General features: G+C 41.1%; 1 protein-coding gene across 2 annotated transcripts in view; it reads left to right on the top strand.

The window, feature by feature from the left end:
* The window catches only part of LOC120564807 (chemokine-like protein TAFA-5), a 61,699-nt gene extending 42,101 nt beyond the window's left edge, over positions 1-19,598 (top strand). The window contains exons 3-4 of one of the 2 annotated variants that reach the window (XM_039810073.1): positions 6,493-6,620; positions 19,255-19,598. In XM_039810073.1, the coding sequence (XP_039666007.1) occupies positions 6,493-6,620; positions 19,255-19,263 (137 nt within the window). In that variant the 3' untranslated portion in view covers positions 19,264-19,598. The remainder of the gene's footprint in view (positions 1-6,492; positions 6,621-19,254) is intronic. The other variant, XM_039810072.1, reaches the window with a different exon arrangement.
* Positions 19,599-20,079: the final 481 nt, after the last annotated feature.

Here is a 20,079-nt window from a genome sequence, read left to right as displayed (position 1 = left end):
TCTATCTCCCTCCATCATGATAGAGGTGTGAGGAATGTGAGGATTTAATCAAGTGCCACGGCTGAGAGGAACTGCTGCTGTTCAATAGGAAATTGGTTTGATAATTGGGGGCTAACGGGCTATCACAATCACACCGCTGCGCTGCTGCTCCAAAGGGAGAACTGATTACCTGGTTATGTATTACAGGTCTGTACAGACCCTCATTTTCTTCATTGTTCCCCGGGCTCACAGAGTGTAATTTAGTGTCGGGAATGAGAGCGAGGCGCGACTGGTGGGAATGATTGGGTCAGTAAAGTATCGCCCAAACAGCAGGAAATCCCTCCGAGTGAAGAATTAATTTCCAAATGAAAGAGAGAGGCGAGACACAAGATCAGCTGAATCTGTGTGTGTGTGTGTGTGTGTGTGTGCAGCTTTTCCACAGAGGATGCCTGCTGTGGTGATACTTTGGGTAAAAAGAAAACACAATAATATAATTTGTTTTATTTACATTATGTTATGTCATGTCACGTTATGAACACTTTTAAAAGTACAAAAACATGAAATGCACATTAAAACCATCTTTATAGGTTAACTGCACTTAACTGCATCAGTTGATGTGCATATCTGTTCTGCAATTGTCTGATTGTATTGTGATTCCACTGTAATTGTACTGTTACTTAATGTAAAGCACATTTTGTTGCCCTGTGTATAAAACATGAACATACAGTTAAAACGGGACTCAAAACCTCAATCTCCTGTGAAAGTCTTGTGCTTGATTGCCTCCTTACACAGACATTTGGAGCTCTTTTACTTCATCACCTTTCTTCCTGCTTGGCTAACTGTCATAATTACTACAGCCACTAGTGGGCGCCATCACTATAACCCCTTGACGCCTGAATTTATTCACAATTATATAAACAAAATATTATGTGTGTTTCTGGCTCCAAGCTGATGCTAAATTAAGTTGAGATTGTTAATTTGTCTATAGCATATGGAATAGATATAAATTTAGGTATGATGCAAATTAGCGACAACAGGCATTATGGTAAAATTCTTTACAAAATGGTAAAATTAATAAAACACATAGTAGATTTCATTCATGTCACAAAGTTGTTAGAACTTCTAAACTGTAATTGACAAATACATGGATCTTGACAACGGCAAGAAAGAAAACACTCTCCTACTCCCTAACATTGACAGTAGTTTCTTTAGGGTTAGGGGTAGGGTTAGGTGTAGGGGCAGGGTTAGGGTTAGGGTTAGGGGTAGGGTTAGGTTTAATTTCGCTTCCGTGAACCGGATGTATCTCCCACTCCGACCGGTCCTACGAGAAACCAGTGCATGTAAAAGGTTCCGAGGTATGTATCGCATGTAAACAAACCGGCATTGGAGGGAATACACACGCTATCTCGCCTGCAGTCGGAATGGAAGGGGTTTGATGCAAATTAGCGACAGTCGGCGTTAAGGGGATAAACATTTTAAATATGGGTTGCAATTGCAGTCTGGAAAGTGCTTTGAACCTGTATTCTTTCTAATGGCCAGCAGGGGACAACTCGGTTGCTTTGAGTTGCAATGTCTTATGATGCCTTGTAGTGAGATGTGTTTGTTGCCTTGTGTTAAATCGCCTTACCTTGCATGGTGTTTCGTCACGTCAGGCTATGTTACATTGCGTTGCATCATGGTACGTTTCGTTATGATGTGTTATGTATTGTGTTACATTCATTACCTATTACCACTGCATTGTGTCATTCCGTGCTATACTATGCTACGTTGTGTTGCGTTATGTTGCATCATGTAAAATATGATTGCATTTGCATATTTAAAGCTATAGTGCGTAGTTTCTGTCTCCCCCATGAGGAATTCTAAGTATTGACAACAAAACTGTTGGTGCATCCACATGATACGATATGCCCAACGCAGTTGCTAGTAGCCGAGGAGGACACGGAGGATTAAAAAAACATGATGGACTCTTCAGAAGAGGTCATTATCTTCACTCGCGTCACCGGACGCCACAATCTTCTTGAACGTAGTCATACTGAGAAATCCAGAGAGAGTTGTGTGGAGCTGATAGTCTTAATTAGCTTTGTAGCAACTCATTTGGCAACGGCTTAAATGTAACGGACGTTCATTAATATTAAAGTTATGCACTAAAGCTTTAATGACATATTCCTGAAAAATACTTGGCATCTCTTCCTGCAGCTTTCATGGTACAACAAGGATTCATGTCAAATGTGTTGAAATCTTTTACAAAGCCTTTAAGACTTTTCCTTTAGATAACTAATTACTGTTTGAGTCGATTAGTTTTAAAATCAATCGCATAGACACTCATTGTATTTATATCTCATTATATAGACAGTCTGTTCTGTGCAATGGTCATTTATTATCAGTTATTGTGAGTTACGTAATGCATTAAATGTTATAAATGTTACAAAGTATAATAATACTGTTGAGGGCAGCGAGTTATCATATCATTATAATGTCAATCATGATAATATTATGAGAAGACCTTAGTATCTTCATTCATCTCGAGAATTAGTTTCAGGAAATGCGTCTCTGATTTATGTTATTTTGTTTGAAGCTTCCTCCCCTGAGGAACATCCTTTCTGTTCTCCCTGGTGGGTTTTTCCCCCCTTCAGGGACCGGCGGCCATCTTTAATGAGATGCACATACTGTTAATGCTGACAGATGTTTGTTCCATATTCTGTGGAATACATAACATTATACTTTACAGTACAATCTAACATATGGCTAACTGATGATGGTCAAAGGAAGAGACATGTTGCATTATGGGAAATGTAGGATCCATTGTTTTTAGAGCTTGGAACTGAGGCGACATTTACATTGCTATGTTTTGGTTTTTAAGCAAGAGTTTTGAACCAAAGGCGATCTACGTGCACACAAGTGTGTTAAACTAACACACCCAAACCGCATATTTCATTAACACTCTCGTATACCGGGCATGCGTGTGCCGGGGTAAACCACAGGCAGCATGTATACTCCTCCCATTACTGGTAGTTGCCATAGCCTTAGGCTACATTTACAGTGCTACATTTTGGTTTATAAACGAATATTTTTGGCTACGTTTACACCTCGTATTCACACTGCTCTGGCGTTTCAGAGTCCCTAAAAACGGAGACATTTGGAAACACTTCTGACCCCGTTTTGGCTTAGAATCTGCAGGGTTGTGTTGTAGTCTCAACGGCCGCAAACGGAGACCCTTGACACCGACACCGTCGCCAACGTTTCGTCGCCTGATTGGGTCATGACGTCTCGTTTTCTGAGATTATTGGCGTTTTTCCATTATGTGGTACCTGCTCAACTCGCCTCGACTCTACTCGCCTTTTTGGATTTTCCATTACGAAAAAAAGTCCCTGGTACCTGCTAACAGGTACTTTTTTTAGTACCAGCTCCGTCGAGGTTCCAAGCGAGCTGAGGAGATACCAAAAGGTGACGGGAAAACCTGCAGACTACTGATTGGTCACTAATCACTGCGTCATCATTGCTAGCGACAGACGGGGGTGTCCTGAACAAACTCCCCATTTTTAAATAGTTTAGTCAGTGGTGTTTTTTTTTTTTGCTGCCTCCAGCTTCCTTTGAAACAAGAGTAGCCGTAGCCTAGCAAGTGGCCTGATGTGTATACTTGTGCGCTGGTGTGTGCGTCGAGCCGGCATGTGCGTGTGTATATGTGTGTGTGTGTGCGTGCGTGTGGTGAAGCGAGGGAGAAGTGAGAGAGTGACGGTGATTAACTTCGGAGCGAGTAACGACTAGAGTCATAGTGAGAGAAAACCAAGTGTCTCCTCTGTTCTTTATGACCACGGTGGGAAATCTGGAGCAGGTAAAGTTAACCCTCTCCTTGATTTAAAGTTGTTTATGGAGAAGGAGAACCAGGAAATGAGTCGGGGGGAAATGCAACGCTACCAAGCCACGGCAGTTTCCTGCGGCATCGCTATGACGACCCGCCACGCTCGCCTCAGGATGAGGCGGTACTAAATCTGCAATGGAAAATGGAGGACGGGGCACCGCGGTCGAGCCGAGTAGCGTAGAGTCGAGCAGGTTCCATGTAATGGAAAAACGCCATAAGCTACAAACGTTACCATGGCAACTACCAGCAACAGGTGGAGTATACATGCTGCCTCCTGTTTACCCCGGCAAGCGCATGCCCAGTATACGAGAATGTTGATGAGATATGCGGTTTGGGCGTGTTAGTTTAAATTAGTTCTTCTACTGGAGATAAAAACACTTTTGGCTTAAAAACCAAAATGTAGCAATGTAAATGTAGCCTAAAAGTCAGGATATCTCTGACCCCACTGAACGTCCTGTGATTCTGTTCATTTCTTGTTAGCGGTTTCCTGCTCAATTAAACTCCTCAAAACACTCCTCCTCCTCCTCTTCATCACCCCTCCTTTCTCTCTGTGGGCCAATCAGGGTGCCACAAAATGCAAATGTGGTTGTGTGAATGTCCTATTTCTTTATAAATAGCTGAGTGTGATGAACAGGAGGTGTGTACAGTAAACAGAATCATTCCTCTGATGTTGGACTGAGTTTAGTTTGGTTTTTTGATTTGTGAGTTCACTCCTCTCCATTTCCTTTGTAGATTTAAAGAATAGAGATGGAATATTTTAACCAAAGTAAAATCATATTTTTAGGAAAAGAGTCACAATCTGAAGAGAATAAAACTAATAGAGAAAGTCATACATTTTTGAGAATAAAGTGTGGTTTTCAAGAAAAAGTCATGAAGGTAATATAATTAGAATAGTAATTTTAAGCAAAATGTTATGTTAAGTGATACTTGACTTAAACCCTTTTGCTCTTTGGGGAGCATAGGTCATTCATGAACTTCCTCCAGCTGGTTCGGTGTTGGGCGACCTTCTCTGCTTCCTTCCACGATGTTGCTGCTTTCTTGGGTTCTGCCTCGACAGACCTTTTCCAGCTGTTTCTTGGTCTTCCTGGCTTTCTTTTTCGTGTGGGTTCCATGTTAAGGCCTGTCTGGTTGTGTTGGAGGGTGGTTTTCTTAAGGTGTGCCCGATCCAGCCCCATTTCCTGCGTTTTGATTTGGGGTTCAATGTGTTCTTTGTGTGGTTTGCCAGAGCCCTTCATTTGTAATTGTGTTAGGCCAGTTAATTTCCAGGAAGTGTCGTAAGCATCTGTTAATGAATGTTTGGAGCTGATGCTTTTGTAGTTCTCCAAGTTTCTGCCACATATAATAAAACTGATTTAACATTGGAGTTGAAGGTGCAGAGTTTCGTATTTGTGGATATGTATTTTGCGTTCCATATTGGCCTCAGTATTAGAAAGGCTGTTCTTGCCTTCCCTACTCTTGCTTGTATGTCTTTGTCACTACCTCCATCTTTCCAGACAACGCTTCCCAGGTATGCATATGTGTCCACCTCTTCTAGTGCCTCTCCATTCAGTTTAATGGCATCTATTTTGTGGTTTATGGTCATCAACCTGTGGTAGCTGCAATTCTGGCAAGTTTTGTGAGTTTGGTCTGCATTTGTGTTCCGGTGTGTGACAGGACTAAGTTAAGCGATAGGCGTATTTTTTATGAGAACCCTTTTTTCTCATTCTGTAAAAATTACTTCTAAAGTTGTATTATTTAAGAACACAAAGTCGTAACATTGTAATTATAAAAGAAGTAATATCTTAAGTTGTATTTTTGCAAGAAACGGTGAACATGAAGTTATACTTTTTCAAGAATACTATGAATGTTTACTAGAAAGAAAATGGACTATTGAACACACTCTTAATTTTTAGAATCATTGCAACTACTAAATATTACAACTTTTTTTTTTAAATAGTTCAGTCTCATTAACGTTTTCTTCCAAACAGCCACCCTGCAATACTCTGTGATACTATCAGTAAAAAATATTAACATTAATGTGTCCATTTTAGGCTTTTTGGCTTTTCCCCTTCCCCTTATTGTGTTATATATCTTTTTCTGTGCACGTTATAGGTTTACAAAGTGAAAAAGCCCAAAGTCCTCCCCAAAGGGACTTACCATCTCCAACAGAAAACACTGTTCACAAACTGCTCCAAACAGCTCTGTTGTAGTCCAGCCTTTACTTCAGAGACTAACGTCCGTCACTTTTTAACACGTTATAATGCTCGCCTAGCTGCTAGCGTGGCACACCCTCATACTCTGCTTCTGACTGGCTAGTAGTCCTTATCTAGGTACTAAACCTGTAGCTAAAACAGAGAGCTCAACACACAGGGTGAAAAGAGGAGCTGCAGCAAAGTGCAGTACAACAAAAATATGGTGTTTTTTGAAAATTAAACCATGTAAACCTATTCTGGTACAACCTCTTAATACAATTATGAACCTGAAAATGAGCACAATATGAGGTCTTTAAAATGAAATCATAATTTATGGAGGATGTAGTGAAAGTTTGACAACACTCAGGAGGAACTGGGTCAGACAACAGTGAGTCATTGAGAGATGTAAACAAATAATGCAAACATAATTAAATGAAGATGAAACCAATAAACTCCTCTGTCTCTCCTCCTCTTCCTCCTCAGTTGGTATCGTGTGGACTCGACAGTGGTGCGAGATGTCTCCGTGTTTGGACGATGAAGGCTGCGGTCTCCTGGTCAATCAGTCGGGCTGGACCTGCACGCAACCAGGAGGCCGAGTCAAGACCACCACGGTGAGAGCACACCCCGACCGGGCTGAACCTGAACCTGTGACTGATATCCTGTTGGTATACACATAGTCTTGCATTGCCAGATCTTCCTCCATAGCGCTGCAGAGGAGGGTCTGGCTAGTCCACACAGCATTCCTGGATGGTTTATTGGCATTTCTTTAAGCCAATCACAATCGTCTTGGGCGGCGCTAAGCACCGGACACAATGACGGTGCCGCTGCAAAATAGCCTCGGGAAGGAACTTGTTTTGGTGGAGCATGTGTACGTTCAAAAGTAGTTTTAGTCGTGCAACAGAAAACTCAGATTGGACAGATAGTCTAGCTAGCTGTCTGGATTTACCCTGCAGAGAGCTGAGGAGCAGTTAACCATAGTCCTCAGAAATCCACCGGAGTTTAAAATTACAACACAAAGAAAGAGGAAGGTGATGGACATCGAAATGAGGGACATCCGGCGGAATTTCTGGCGACAATGGAGCATTCCTGGAAGTGGAACGTCATCGATATAGACTAGTTTACACTTTACAGACAGGCCCCTCATTATTGTTTTAAGACCAGTGGAGGAATGTAAGTAAGTCAGTTTACTCAAGTACAAATTCAAGGTACTTTACTTGAGTTGTTCATGTTTCTTCTCCTTTCTACTTGTACTCCACTACATCTCAGACAGAGGCGATTTCTTTAAGACTGCAAGGGAAGCTTGGCTTCCCCTAAAATGTCAACAAATTTATGGTCAAATATGTACTATTGTGTACTAAAAATGCGTTAGAACACGTTCATCTCGAAGACGAGTTCGTTCAGAATCAGCTAAATAGAGCAGGTCGACTGACTCGATTTCCTTCTCATACATTCCCGTAGCGTCTCAGTGCATTACAGTTTTTTTCAGTGCTTCGAAACTAGACCGTTAATTGATAAATGCTTGGCGAAATTGCTAGCCAATTTTCATCATACATTTCATACACCACATTTCTTGTTTCAGTTTAACCTTATTCCCACATTTCCTCCTTCGAGTTTAATATCGTTTCATTAGATTGTTCGTTCGTTCGTACGTTCGTTCATTCATTCATGCAATAGACTAGGCTAGTGTTGTAGGGGTGAACTAGCCACCTAGCAAACTGCACATGATGGCAGACAATGCTAATATCAGCCGCCACTGATCTCAGAGGAATATATTGTAGATTTGACATTATACTGCATAATGAGCAGTTTTACTTTTCATACTTTAAGTACCTTTTACTGATAACTACATACATACATGAATACTTCATCCAACATGTTTTTTAAACAGACAAAATTTAAGGTGAACCTTTTTACTAACTTAACAGAAAGACCGGTTTTAGATTTAAATTAAAGATTTCCAGGCAGAGTAAAATTGGTGCGAGGTCACTGTGAGGAAGGCAGGTGTGCAGATACACACTGTTGGATTTTATTTTTATCATCCACCTCTCCACATCGCTCCCACAGACATAGATATATTACTTTCCTCTGTGGTGTGACTCTTTATTACAGCAGTGGGTGTAAAGGACACACACACACACACACACACACACTATGTTTTTATAGTTCACACAGTCAGAAATATTAACGTTAATATTATTAAAGGGAACTGTTACAAAATTAGAATAAAACTGCTTCTAGAGGTGGCCGGTTTGCTCAGTTGGTAGAGCTGGCGCACATATGCAGAGTTTATTCCTCGACGGAGAAGGTCCAGGGTTCGAGTCCGACCTGTGACGGTTTTCCTGCATGTCGTCGCCCCTCTCTCTCCCCTTTCATATCTCAGCTTTCCTATCCAATAAAGGCAGAAATGCCCAAAAATAAATTAAAAAAACTGGTTCTAGAGTTGGCGTGTTTTACTCCCTCCGTGTGTTTAATTTCAATCAAGAATCTGATTTTAACATCAGCATCTGAATAACATAATAACATCTAACGAGGATGCTGCTGGCCCTTATTAAAATCACAGTGTGTGTGTGTCTGTGTGTGCACGTTGATTGAATAATTGCTACCCATGAGTCCTCTCCGTCTGTCGTCACTCTTCACAGCGGCTGATTAACTGGAGTAGTTTCAAAAGCCTCTTCACGGAGCAGACAGCCTCATCGCACCAACCTATCCTCATTCAAGATTTGTTGATTTTTAAAACGCAGATCTTTATCTTCTTTCACTTCCATGTCAATGTCTGTTTAGCTGAAGACTGTCTTATTGAGGTTGATTATCTGATTATGTTTCATTACGGCCTATTGAAAAACCTGCAGGTGGATCAGTTGCGAGAGTTCCTGGTTTCTGCTTTGTGATTCTGCAGCAGCCTGCACTCTGATCAAAACTCACCTGTAAACTGTGCTGTGGTAGTTCGCCTGCTAGTTCACGTGTTTAACTGAGCTTGAAAGTTCATCTTTGAACTAGGGGTGTAACGATAGATTGATCTGGATCGATATATCGATACAATCCTCAACGATCTAATATCATCAAAGTGAAATTGATAGGCTACATATCGTCATCTTTAAGATGCGCCTTTATTTTGAAACTCCCACTTTATTTTATTCTTTCTCTTACAAATATAGAGTAGTATATAGAGTAGTTTGTTTTTCATTGAAAATATCAGGAAGAGCTTACTAATAGTAATATTTTCGTTGCTTTTTGTAAATATATATATAAATGTAACTGATTGTGTTAAATGGGCCTACGTACCGGTATGTATCTTATCGGTTGCAGGCCCCTGAATTGAATCAAATAGAAATCGTATCGTGGCAGACTTTCTAATATCAGTAAATATTGTATCGTTGTCCAAAGAATCAATACGGTATCGTATCTTGATGAAAAGTGTGATTTGCACCCCTACTTTGAACTTGGAAACAGCGATTGACAATAACAATTTCCACCCAAAGATCCACTTAATGGGGAGATGAGATAAAATCGGATTTCTTTACTCCCTAACTTTTATTACAGAAACCAGGGCTAAGTTTACATGATGTTTAAGAAATCAGACCACTGCAGGAAGCCGACTGTAACTGGTTGTCTGTACGTCAGAGCTGAGATTTTTCCTCTCAAAGCTGACGGGCATCGTCCTGCATCAACAACACCGAACCCTTCCGCTCACTCCTCCTGTCCGGCGTTCTGGTTGGTCGGTTTGAGACGAGATGGTCCGCTCTCTGAATAATGAAGGCTGTCAAACCGCCGCTGACTTTCACAAAAAGCTTCCTCCTCTCTGCCCTGTCTGAGGAGCTTCTCCTCCTGTGGGAACTTGTTGTTTGAAAAATGGATAGCAGAGCGAGGAGCTGCTCACCGTCATGCAAGTCGGAGGTGGAGCGTTGGATCGTCGCCTCTCGGCCTCCTGAGGAAACCCACACACACACTGCTGCAACACTTCAGGACATCTGCAAAATGGAACTGAAAATTTTTCATTTAAAAGCGCTCCGCTCTCCGGCTTGAAAGCGCTGTGAGGCCTTTAACTCACACGAGCAAAAGAGCGCACATCGCACCTGTTTCAGCATCACTTCACTGGTTACCATTTCATTTTAGAATTCATTTTAAAATCTGGTCCTTACTTTTAGAGCCTTGCACGGACAAGCTTCTTCTTACAGTATACGTCTGACCTGATGCAGCGTCACACTTCTTCCCGGAGTCTGAGGTCATCAGGGCAGATGTTAGTGGTCATTTTAAACCCAGGCTGTGGATGCACTGTGGCTCCCTTTACAGTATTCAAACTCTTTTGATTCTTTTAAAGAGCAGTTGAAGGCTTTTAGTTAGACAATGCCTTTTATGGCTGTCTGATTTTATGTGTCTCTGTTTTCTTATCTCTTCTATTTATTGTATTTCAATTTATTGTGAAGCACTTTGTGATTTTTTTTTCCTGCAAAAACTGCTAAATAAATAGACTTCACTTATTTTTATGTTGACACCACGTTGAGCTATTTCATTGTGAGATTATTTTCCATTGGATATTTAAGGGTTCGGGCACGGCTGGGTGATATGGCACAATATCCAAGGTATTAAAAGGGGGATTTAATTCTTGCATGTTTTCTTGAAATGAAACATAATCAGATAATCAGCCTCATTATGACATTAAAAACAGTCTTCAGTTAAACAGACAATGACAGGGAACTGAAGAAAGATAGCTGCGTTTTAAAAAATCAACAAATCTTTAAAAGGTAAAAAAGGTTTGGTTGGTGTAAAAAGTATTCAGTACCTTGGAAGTTTTCACGTTTTACAACACTGAATTGACGAGTTAATAGAGGCCTTTTTATTAAGTAACAATAAAGGGCAACACATTCTCACGTCCGAACTCGTCACATGCGGACTCCTGGTCAGGACCATTTTTCAACGGTCCAGTTAGGTTGAGGCACTAAAACTACTTGTTTATGTTTAGGATAACATCTTAGTTTGGATTTAAATAACTATGTTTTTTTTTCATAACTTACGTACCTGACGTTAGTTTAGTATGTTAAACTTAGGTCAACATTAACTTTTGGTTTCACACGCAGTGGCGTAGTCTACATGATACGCAGGTATACGCGGTATACCCACTAAAAAAGCTCCAGGATTTCCATATACCCACTTTAAAATGCAACAACATACTTACTTATATTTTTGATATATATATATATATTTTTTTTTTTAAAGCTTATTTTTTGGGGGCTTTTCCCCTTTATTATGAAGTGACAGTGGATAGACTTGAAAGGGGGAGAGAGATGGGAGATGACACGCAGCAAAGGGCAGCAGGTCGGATTCAAACCCGTGCCGCTGCAGGACTCAGCCAACATGGGGCGATCGCTCTTACTGGGTGAGGTAGAGGTTGCTCCTTTTTGATAATTCTGTAAACTAGACACTAAAGGCAACAGAAAAACAGCCTTAATTAATAGAGCCCCCATGCTTTGTGCACCCATGCATTAATTCCTTCTTTATAACTGTTTTTAGATTGAACTTTATTCATCCTGAGGGGAAATTGTTGTGCAGCAGCTGCAGGACAAGGTAGGAAAGAGTGCACATCAGCACTGGCAGCAATGCCTAGCAGGTATTCAATCTACCTGTACATTTCACTGACATTAAATACATCATTAATCTTTATTTTAATGCTGATATTGAGAACATTTCAGCTAAATAACAGCATGATGGACTCAACCGGGAAGCAGAGGATGCTGGGAGAAGATGTTTGATCCTCTGAGCTTCAGCTGATGAACGTCTCTGACACACTGAAACTCTCTCAACTCTCATCTTCATTTGGTGGGTGGATGGCGGCGAGTTATTGCGTCTGCCGCCTCCGGCTTGAGAAAATCTTTTTTTTTTTAAAAGGGATCTTCACACACCCAAGCCAATCTGCTAATGAAGGACAGCAGATGTGATTGCTTTGCTGTGAGGCAAATTAAATTACAGAGACGCAGCGCCAAGTGGGTGGACCGACGCGAAACGCCGCTGTGTTTACACGAGGAGAGCGGCGAGCGTTCATTAAAGCTCAGAAAGCAGGATCAGAGGAACAAATGACGTTCAAATTAGTCCCGAGGAGGTTTTACAGGCTTACAATGACGTACAGAAAGTGCAGAGGATTTAATTAGAGATGTATATAATGAGTCTGGGCGATGCTCCTTCACACAGTCTGATGTCTAAACCCTGATGGATGGAGAGGCTTTTTTAAACGAATGCCAGTTGTCCTCTCTCTCAAGATTTATCCATGCTCCCTTTACGTAACAAAATACATACGTTCAGGGGGAGATTTGTGAAAAAAGCAGTGTTTTTTAGATCATGCACAACAAAACACAACATGCAAAAATTGAATCACCCTTTTAATACCGAGGATTATAGTTGTGGCATGCCAAAACACTTATTTATGCACTTCAATATTCAATGGAAAGTCATCTCAAAATGAAATAGCTCAACGTGGTGTCAACATAAAACGCAGCACTTTCAAATCGGAGCGCAGAGTTCATTTCGCGGCAAAAACGAAATACTTTCACCGAGGAAACGCTAGTTCGTTCCTCGGGAGTGTTTTAATCCAAACGCCCCATCTTTTTCCTGAACTTAACTAGTCGTTTTGGTGTATGAGTCTGGGTGATGCTCCTTCACACAGTCTGTCTTCACCCTGATGGATGGAGAGGCTTTCTAAAGACCTTCATGGTCTGATGAAAGCCAGTTGTCCTTTCTCTCTAGGTTTATTTATGCTCCTTTTACGTACCAAAATGGATGCTATTTCCATTTCACCGTCAAAATAAAGCTGTGGTATGCACTTTATTTTTGGTGTCGTTGGGGGCGAAAAAAAGAGTGACATGACACTGTCATGAACGTGTCATAAACATTATAAACAGTCATAAACGTTTATGACATAACGCTTCTTTTAGTAAGTGTCATTCGGTTTTGTCATGACAAGTTATGGTTAAGGTTAGGGTTAGGGTTCATGTGTCATGTGAGTGTGATGTATTAATGACAGTGTCATGTCTCTCTTATGTAGAAAACTTAAAGTAAAGTGTTACCCAATCTTTCAGCATGTTATAATTCAATTGGTCTGAGCGAAAAATAGACTTCTGTATCTCATCTTGGCTGTTTTCAGGCTTTAGGGCGCTTTCACGCCAGCGTTGTGTAGTTCGGTTAAATCGCACCAAAAGCGGACCAAACATGCGTACCGAGACCTGCTTGATGAGGTGGTCTTGGTACGCTTTCAAACAAACTCTGGAGCGGTTCGTTTGCGGTGAAACGTGATCCGACAACGAACTGCACCAACTACTGTATGTGTGCTTCTAACACATTCTCACTCCCATCGCGTAAAATACGGATGCTTGATCAGGTGCCTTTGGCGTTGTTATTGGCGCTAAAAGTCTCCTTTAGCGTCCTATCTAAACACGCTTTATCTAAACACCAAGGGTGTGATGAGACGAGACACAAGATTGGGTTCACGAGCACGAGATGAGATTTCAATGCTATTTTAAAGAAAAGTTCAATTAAGAAATAGGACTGGAAAAAATAGTCTTTACTCAGAGAAACAAGGTTACAACGTAACCAAGCGTTTCATTGCAGCAGTAAACAAGCAGGAAGGCTGCTCTTGTACAGTGTTCGAACTATACCATGGCCTTCGGGGGAGCCCACTTTTTTTCCAAGCCGGGGAGGTCGTGCACTTGCGACTTACAATGACTTACAAAGATACAGAACAGCTACAAGTGTATGCACTATACAGGATTTACCCTATCATACTTTATCGACAGGAGTAGATAGGTCAGCCAACAGCCAGCCACAAATAGTCTATAAACTCAGGCTACCGAAGAATACCATAACTCCTCCGTTCAATTACACCTTAGCGACGCACCCCAAGCTTCCATCCTTAACAAACAGCCATGTGGATGGATTTCAAGGACTTTGTGCGCCGATTAATGGCCTCCAACATTTATATTTTTTCTACGAATCTTTGAGTTAACATCATGGTTAACGCGTACTAAACATGAGTTGAATTTGCGCCGCCACGCCTTGATGCTCATAACAAGAATAGCATGTATAGTTATCTTTATTGAAGTGAATTAGGTTCAAATCGCCGACATGCATGAATGATATTTTTGCAGTTTTACACATAATAATCCACGATGATCACATTACACAAAACTGAAATTGCACGTCAAAATGACACATTGTCAATATTTTTAGAGACCCCCCAAAATTTCACAAATCACGTTTTCAGGGGAGCCCATGTCTTATTAAGGGGAGCCGAGCTCCCCCTAGCTCCCCCGTAGTTCGCACCCTGCTCTTGTATTGATTTATTACCATTTAAAGACGAAGGGAGAACATTTCTCTTTGTTCAATATCATTAAAAGTAAAGTTAGGTTTTGCTTTCTGCTTCCGACTCATTTAAAGAAAAGACCGAGTAAGAGAGTGATCTGCGCGAGTCAGCGCCACACTGAACTGCACACTGCAGTCCGTGTGTGTGTGTTGGGTGAGAGAGAGAGAGAGAGAGAGAGAGAGAGAGAGAGAGAGCGAGAGAGAGAGAGAGAGACCGTAACCCGGTAACGTTGCTGGGTTTTACCGGCAGCTTTGTACAATTGCAACTCCGCTACCGCTCTGCAAAAGTGAACTCGGAGTCAACTTTGGGGAACGGGCGGGGGATCTTCTATGCTAATTAAGAGGTCCAAGCCAGACTCATCTTCAAAGCCAGATGTATTATCCAGTCCTTACAGAAAAACGCAGAGTTTTTTTGTGATTGTTGCGGGCAAAAATCTTGATTATGCGGCACGTTTTCTTAAAAAATGCAATGGAATATGCTATATGATATTTATGCAATTTTATGCGATGAAATTGTGGGAACTTGCAAAAACTGCGGTTTGATGAAAAAGAGAAGAAAAAGTTATTCCCCCAACACCCTGCTTTTTTTAAACTTCATTTCCAAAAATAGTTTACAGATATTCAGTCATTGCAATAAGTAAACAAATAAGATACAAAAATATACAAATAATATAATATTAAAGTAAAAATAAAAGTAAAAGTCTAAACAGAGGGAAATAAAAGATACAAAAGACTTTCAAAAATTGTTAATAATATATAATAATATAACATATATAAAATAATAATAATAATATAATAATATTTGGCTGATTATGCATTGAATTATGCGATCGCATAATCGCATTTTTCTGGAGGGACTGATTATCAGACCAACCAGGTTAGACTTGCGGCTGCTCTGCACTTGTGACCAATATCGCAAGACAATTCTTACCTCGACGAGAAGTCTCGTCATATTTTAATCTCGCGTGAGACGAGATCTCGTCACACCTCTACTAAACTCACTTGGTCGGGACTATTGGCATCACTTTTGACGCAGTTAGGTTAAGGAAAACATCGTGGGTGGGCTTATAAAATGTACGTTTCTGTGACACACGGGACACGGACCCCGGTCTCCTAGATGAAAGTCCTGTGTTGTTTGACCCGTCCACCACCCCAACCAATCCCTCCACGCGGAATTTCATACTACTCGCTACCTTTGTCCCTCTTAATACTACGTCATCAGAGCTGCTGCTCCGCCCGGGGAGTTTAATACATATGCTGAGGGGTGCTTATTGCATCGTATCTGATGCTGAGAGACACTGACCAAGCGTCCGTATTTAACGAGTTGGGAGTAAGAGTACTCCGCAAGTCTGAGCTAATGTCTCCTGTAGTCAGGTGTGTTTAGCAATCTGCGATGCGGCAGAACACGCAAACTGTAGCAGCTTGCAGTGTTTCTCTCACAGAAATAGACTGCGGTCAAGCTCGCTGTCCGTCACTCGCATCTTCGGGGTCAAACCAGCCGCCGCTAAAGTTGGAGACAAACACCGGCAGAGCAGAGCGAAGTCTCGGTGACCAGAGCAGACGTAGTAAGGTCGCTCGCGAAACAATGTCGGATTATTTAAATGAAATGAGCCGGTTTGACCGTGGAGATATGCAAGAAATATGCACTATTTCAGAACACAGGAACTTTCTTCCTGTATTTACTTTCTTGCTCCCGCCCCCAGACACATCCGACCAATAAGAGAAGTGGACGTTCTTGCGTGATTTGTAATGACGCATATTTATGCAATATGATGTCATTGACAGTGTTTCTCTGCTTGTCTGTATGCCTGATTAAGTGTTGTCTTGTCTTGTTTATACGACTGGTAGGCTAAAAACAGAATTGCCCTACGGCGATAAATAAAGTTGTTTTGAATTTGAATTTTGGTTTCTCTTGGATTTTTCCAGGTGTGAAAAGAAACCAAACCAATGGGAAATTGCTCAGAGTTTACAAACTCATCAACTGATTCGGACCAAAGCGAACGAACTCTAGGTGTGAAAACTCCCTAAGATAATATAGCCGTGACGGGAGACTTTGGCCAATCCCAGGTCATTTCAGAGAGAGAGCGTTCCTGTTGGCTGTTCTGCACTTGCATTGCCGTGCGTCAGAGAGGGATTTTCAGCCATAACTGTAACGTTTAAAGATATATAGTTATAGATGTCTCTGCTCTGCTTGTTTTCTGTACTGTCTTGCTGTGCTAGCGTCTTTGATAAACCAAATCTGACGTTACGGACAGAAACATCTCACCGCCGGTCAGACTGACTGCTAAAAACTCACCTGTGTATTTCAGAGCCTGTAACTGTAATTTTTCAGGAGGACTTTTAAACATCTGTCGGCTCTGGGAATCTTAAAAATGAATTTATAGTTCGATTTAATATTTTAAGAAGCTTTGGAATATTAATGAGACGATTTCTGGCTTGTTTTTTTTGTATTTTTGCTTTGGAAGTGAAATAAATAGTAACGCGGCTCATTGTTTCTCTTCACCAGCCGCAATTCATCATGAAGCAATTATGTCGGAAACAAGGCCGCCTGCTTTCCAGTTTACTGCCAGCTGCAGTATTTATCATGGGAACAGCAGATAAAACACACACACACCCACACACAGACACACAGACACACAGACACACATACACACAGACACACACACAGACACACACACACACAGACAAACACACATACACACACAGAGACACACACACACTGATATCTAAAGGCTGTTGTAAAGCAGTAATGTGATTTAAACTGATGTAACTAACAACAAGATGATGATCTAATCCAACCCCCCAATAATAAAAACTGGCCTTCATCTGAAGTTTTTGTTGCTCTTTTGGATGTTTTTTTTTTTTGCTTATTTTTGATAAAGTAGACATTTTTTTCAACGTTTTTGTCACCTCTCTGGAGGTTTTTTGTGTGTGACTTTTTTAAAGGTTTAAAGGTTAAAAAGGTATAAACCTTCCTGGATAGTTGGAGACCTCAACAACCCCCCCCTGATGTTGAACTCAAAGTTAAGCCCTCGTCAAGGCAATTTGCTGAGGAGTAATGAACTTAATGAAAAGTCTTTCGGCAGATTTGGTATGTTTGGACACTTTGTGATCTTCACCAGGATATAAAATAAAGTTGTGTGAGTTTGATGGAGCCGCAGTAGCTTCTAGGTTGGAGTTGAAGAGGTTAAACCCTGCTGCTGTTGTTTTTTTCAGCTTTTCAGCTGAAAGCGTTGAACATTTCATTTCTCACATTCATACATGATCATTACAGTCTGCGGAGCGAGTGTGTAATTTGCCGTTGCAAAGGTGTAATCAGACGTTGCAGCAGCAAGCAGAACTCATTTGTGTCTCGCTGCATCGGCTCGCCTGGAGTTCTTTCTGTTTTTTTTTTCTCAACATAACCGTCCTTGAACAGAGTGTGTGACTTTACCTGTCTGCATGTTTCTGTATGTTGGTGTGTGTGTGTGTGTGTGTGTGTGTGTTTGTGTGTTGAAGCCTCCTCTCTAGCTGGTTGAAACCTGCCGAGGTACTTTGAATTTATTGGTACGGTCACACCGGGAGAGCAAAAGACAGAGGAACAAATCACAGTCTGCTCAATCAGAAAGAAATCCAATTCTCCTTGGAGAGAAGGACACCTATTTACTTTGAACGTGAACACGGCGCGATGCAAATTCAGAGACCAAATGTCCTGTAACCGTTTTTTAGAACAAAAAGGATTGCAGCTGCTTGTTTTCACCTTGTTTTCTGCTCAGATAGAAACTCTGTTTGACTGAAACTTGAAAACAGTCAACGGTACATATTTTAGTTTTCCATTCACTTCACTTCACTACATTAACTCAACACAAAAAACGGTACAACGCATGTCCATTTTTGTTCCCTAAGGTACAAACATAGCAAATGTTCCCTTAAAAAAAATCACAATGTTCCTTGAAGGTACAATACATTTTATCTTTGGATGTTACATTGCATGTTTGTGATAGCGTGTGATTACAATTTATGACTATTTTAAGGGCTCAAATAAATTGCTAAAATTCAATTTGAAGTTGTCTTTTATTTCTTTCACTAAAGGAAGAAAGGATTTTTTTTTTCACTTATAGGTACAAAATGGCGTTGTCACTAGGGTGGTACCTTTATGGGCAGCCTGTTCTCTCCCCTTCGTTCAAAAAGCTACGAAAACGTAAGCACTGTAATTCGTAAGCATTCCATGTTTTTTTGTTGTTGCTGTATTCACCACATTGACGGCCGCTGTATAAGAACATGGCTGGCCACGTAGGGAGGAGGTCTGGGTGGATGGGGGGGCGTTAACATACAGGACTTTAAAGCCAGAGAGCGGAGTTCCCTTTCCGGGGAAAACTAAAGCCTTTCTCCCAGGAAAGGCGTGTTCCTTAGGAGTGTTTTAATACAAACCACCATCGTTTTCCTAATATTAACTAATCATTTTGGTGCCTAGTGTTAACTTTCGTCGGGGCAAAATGCTCATATTTTGTGGACTAAATTTAAACGACCGGCAGCTTGCGGTGCTTTGTACCCGGCTCAAAGTCACCTGTTTTCGGGTAGTCTCGCTTTGCCAGACCATCCACACGCTGCGGAGCGGAGGAGGGTCTGGCTACTCCACATAGCATATTGGGATGGGAGAAAAACTTGCTCTGGTTTATTGCTCTGGTGGAAGAAGGTCTGGCAATGCGAGACTAGTGTTCATTGGACATTTTGAGTCTTAGTTCTGTCAAAATAAATGTATTGATGATGTTTAGCAAGAAAAAAGCACATTTTGATGGATTTTCTCACTCGTATTAAAATTGTTTATTTCATTTGCACAACTTCTTTCGTACTGAAACATGACGTCATCAGGCTCGTGTAGCTGATTTGTTATGACGGATTGTTATTTGTGTCCTCCAGGTCTCCTGACAGCGGCGGCGAGGACACACACTCCGCAGAGAGAGAGACTGGTTCCCATCGTCCATCGCCCATCCGTCATCACCAAGCGCACCAATCATCAGCCGCTAACAGAGCCGAGGGCCGGGGCGTCGTCACTTCCTGCCTCATGCTTGGGCGAACTGTGCAAACTCCAGCCTGAAGTTCTTCTTCTTTCTGGAGGAAAAAAAACTGTGTTTATTTTCCAGGAGATTTGAAAAAAAAAGAGGGAATATTATGACGAGCTGCTGTATGGATTTTTTTTTCGTTTGGCAACAAACTCTGTTTCTTTTTACAGACCAAAGATGAACAGAGCCGACGATGAGACATTTAAAAAAAAAATAAACATATCTCTGTAAAGAAACAAACACATTGTGATATTACACAGTAAGTGACTTAACTGAGCAAAGTAAAATTGTACATGAGTTAATGATAAAAACATGTATCGGTGTGAGGAGAGCTGTCGATGTTTCTGTCGGGACAGTTCAGATGTTCATGTGCCAAACATCAGTCGGGTGGAGAAGGTGAAAAAACTAATGAGGCATTTTTATGATGACAACATTAAACATTGTGCATTTTTATCAGAAACTGAAGACACATTTTCAAGATTAGAGTCAACCAGGGCAGGAAAAAAAAATCAGTGGTGGAATGTAACTTTACTTTTACTCAAGTACTGTACCTAAGTAAAAAGTTTAGAGTAGTGGTACTTCACTATATTTTCATGCTACTTTACAGAATATCCTACTTCTACTCCACTACATTTCAGAGGGAATATTGTACTTTTTACTTCACTACATGTATTTGACAACT

This window comes from Perca fluviatilis, chromosome 8 (genome assembly GCF_010015445.1).
Source record: "Perca fluviatilis chromosome 8, GENO_Pfluv_1.0, whole genome shotgun sequence".
Classification (NCBI taxonomy): Eukaryota; Metazoa; Chordata; class Actinopteri; order Perciformes; family Percidae; genus Perca; species Perca fluviatilis.
This window is presented reverse-complemented; position numbering and strand designations above follow the sequence as displayed.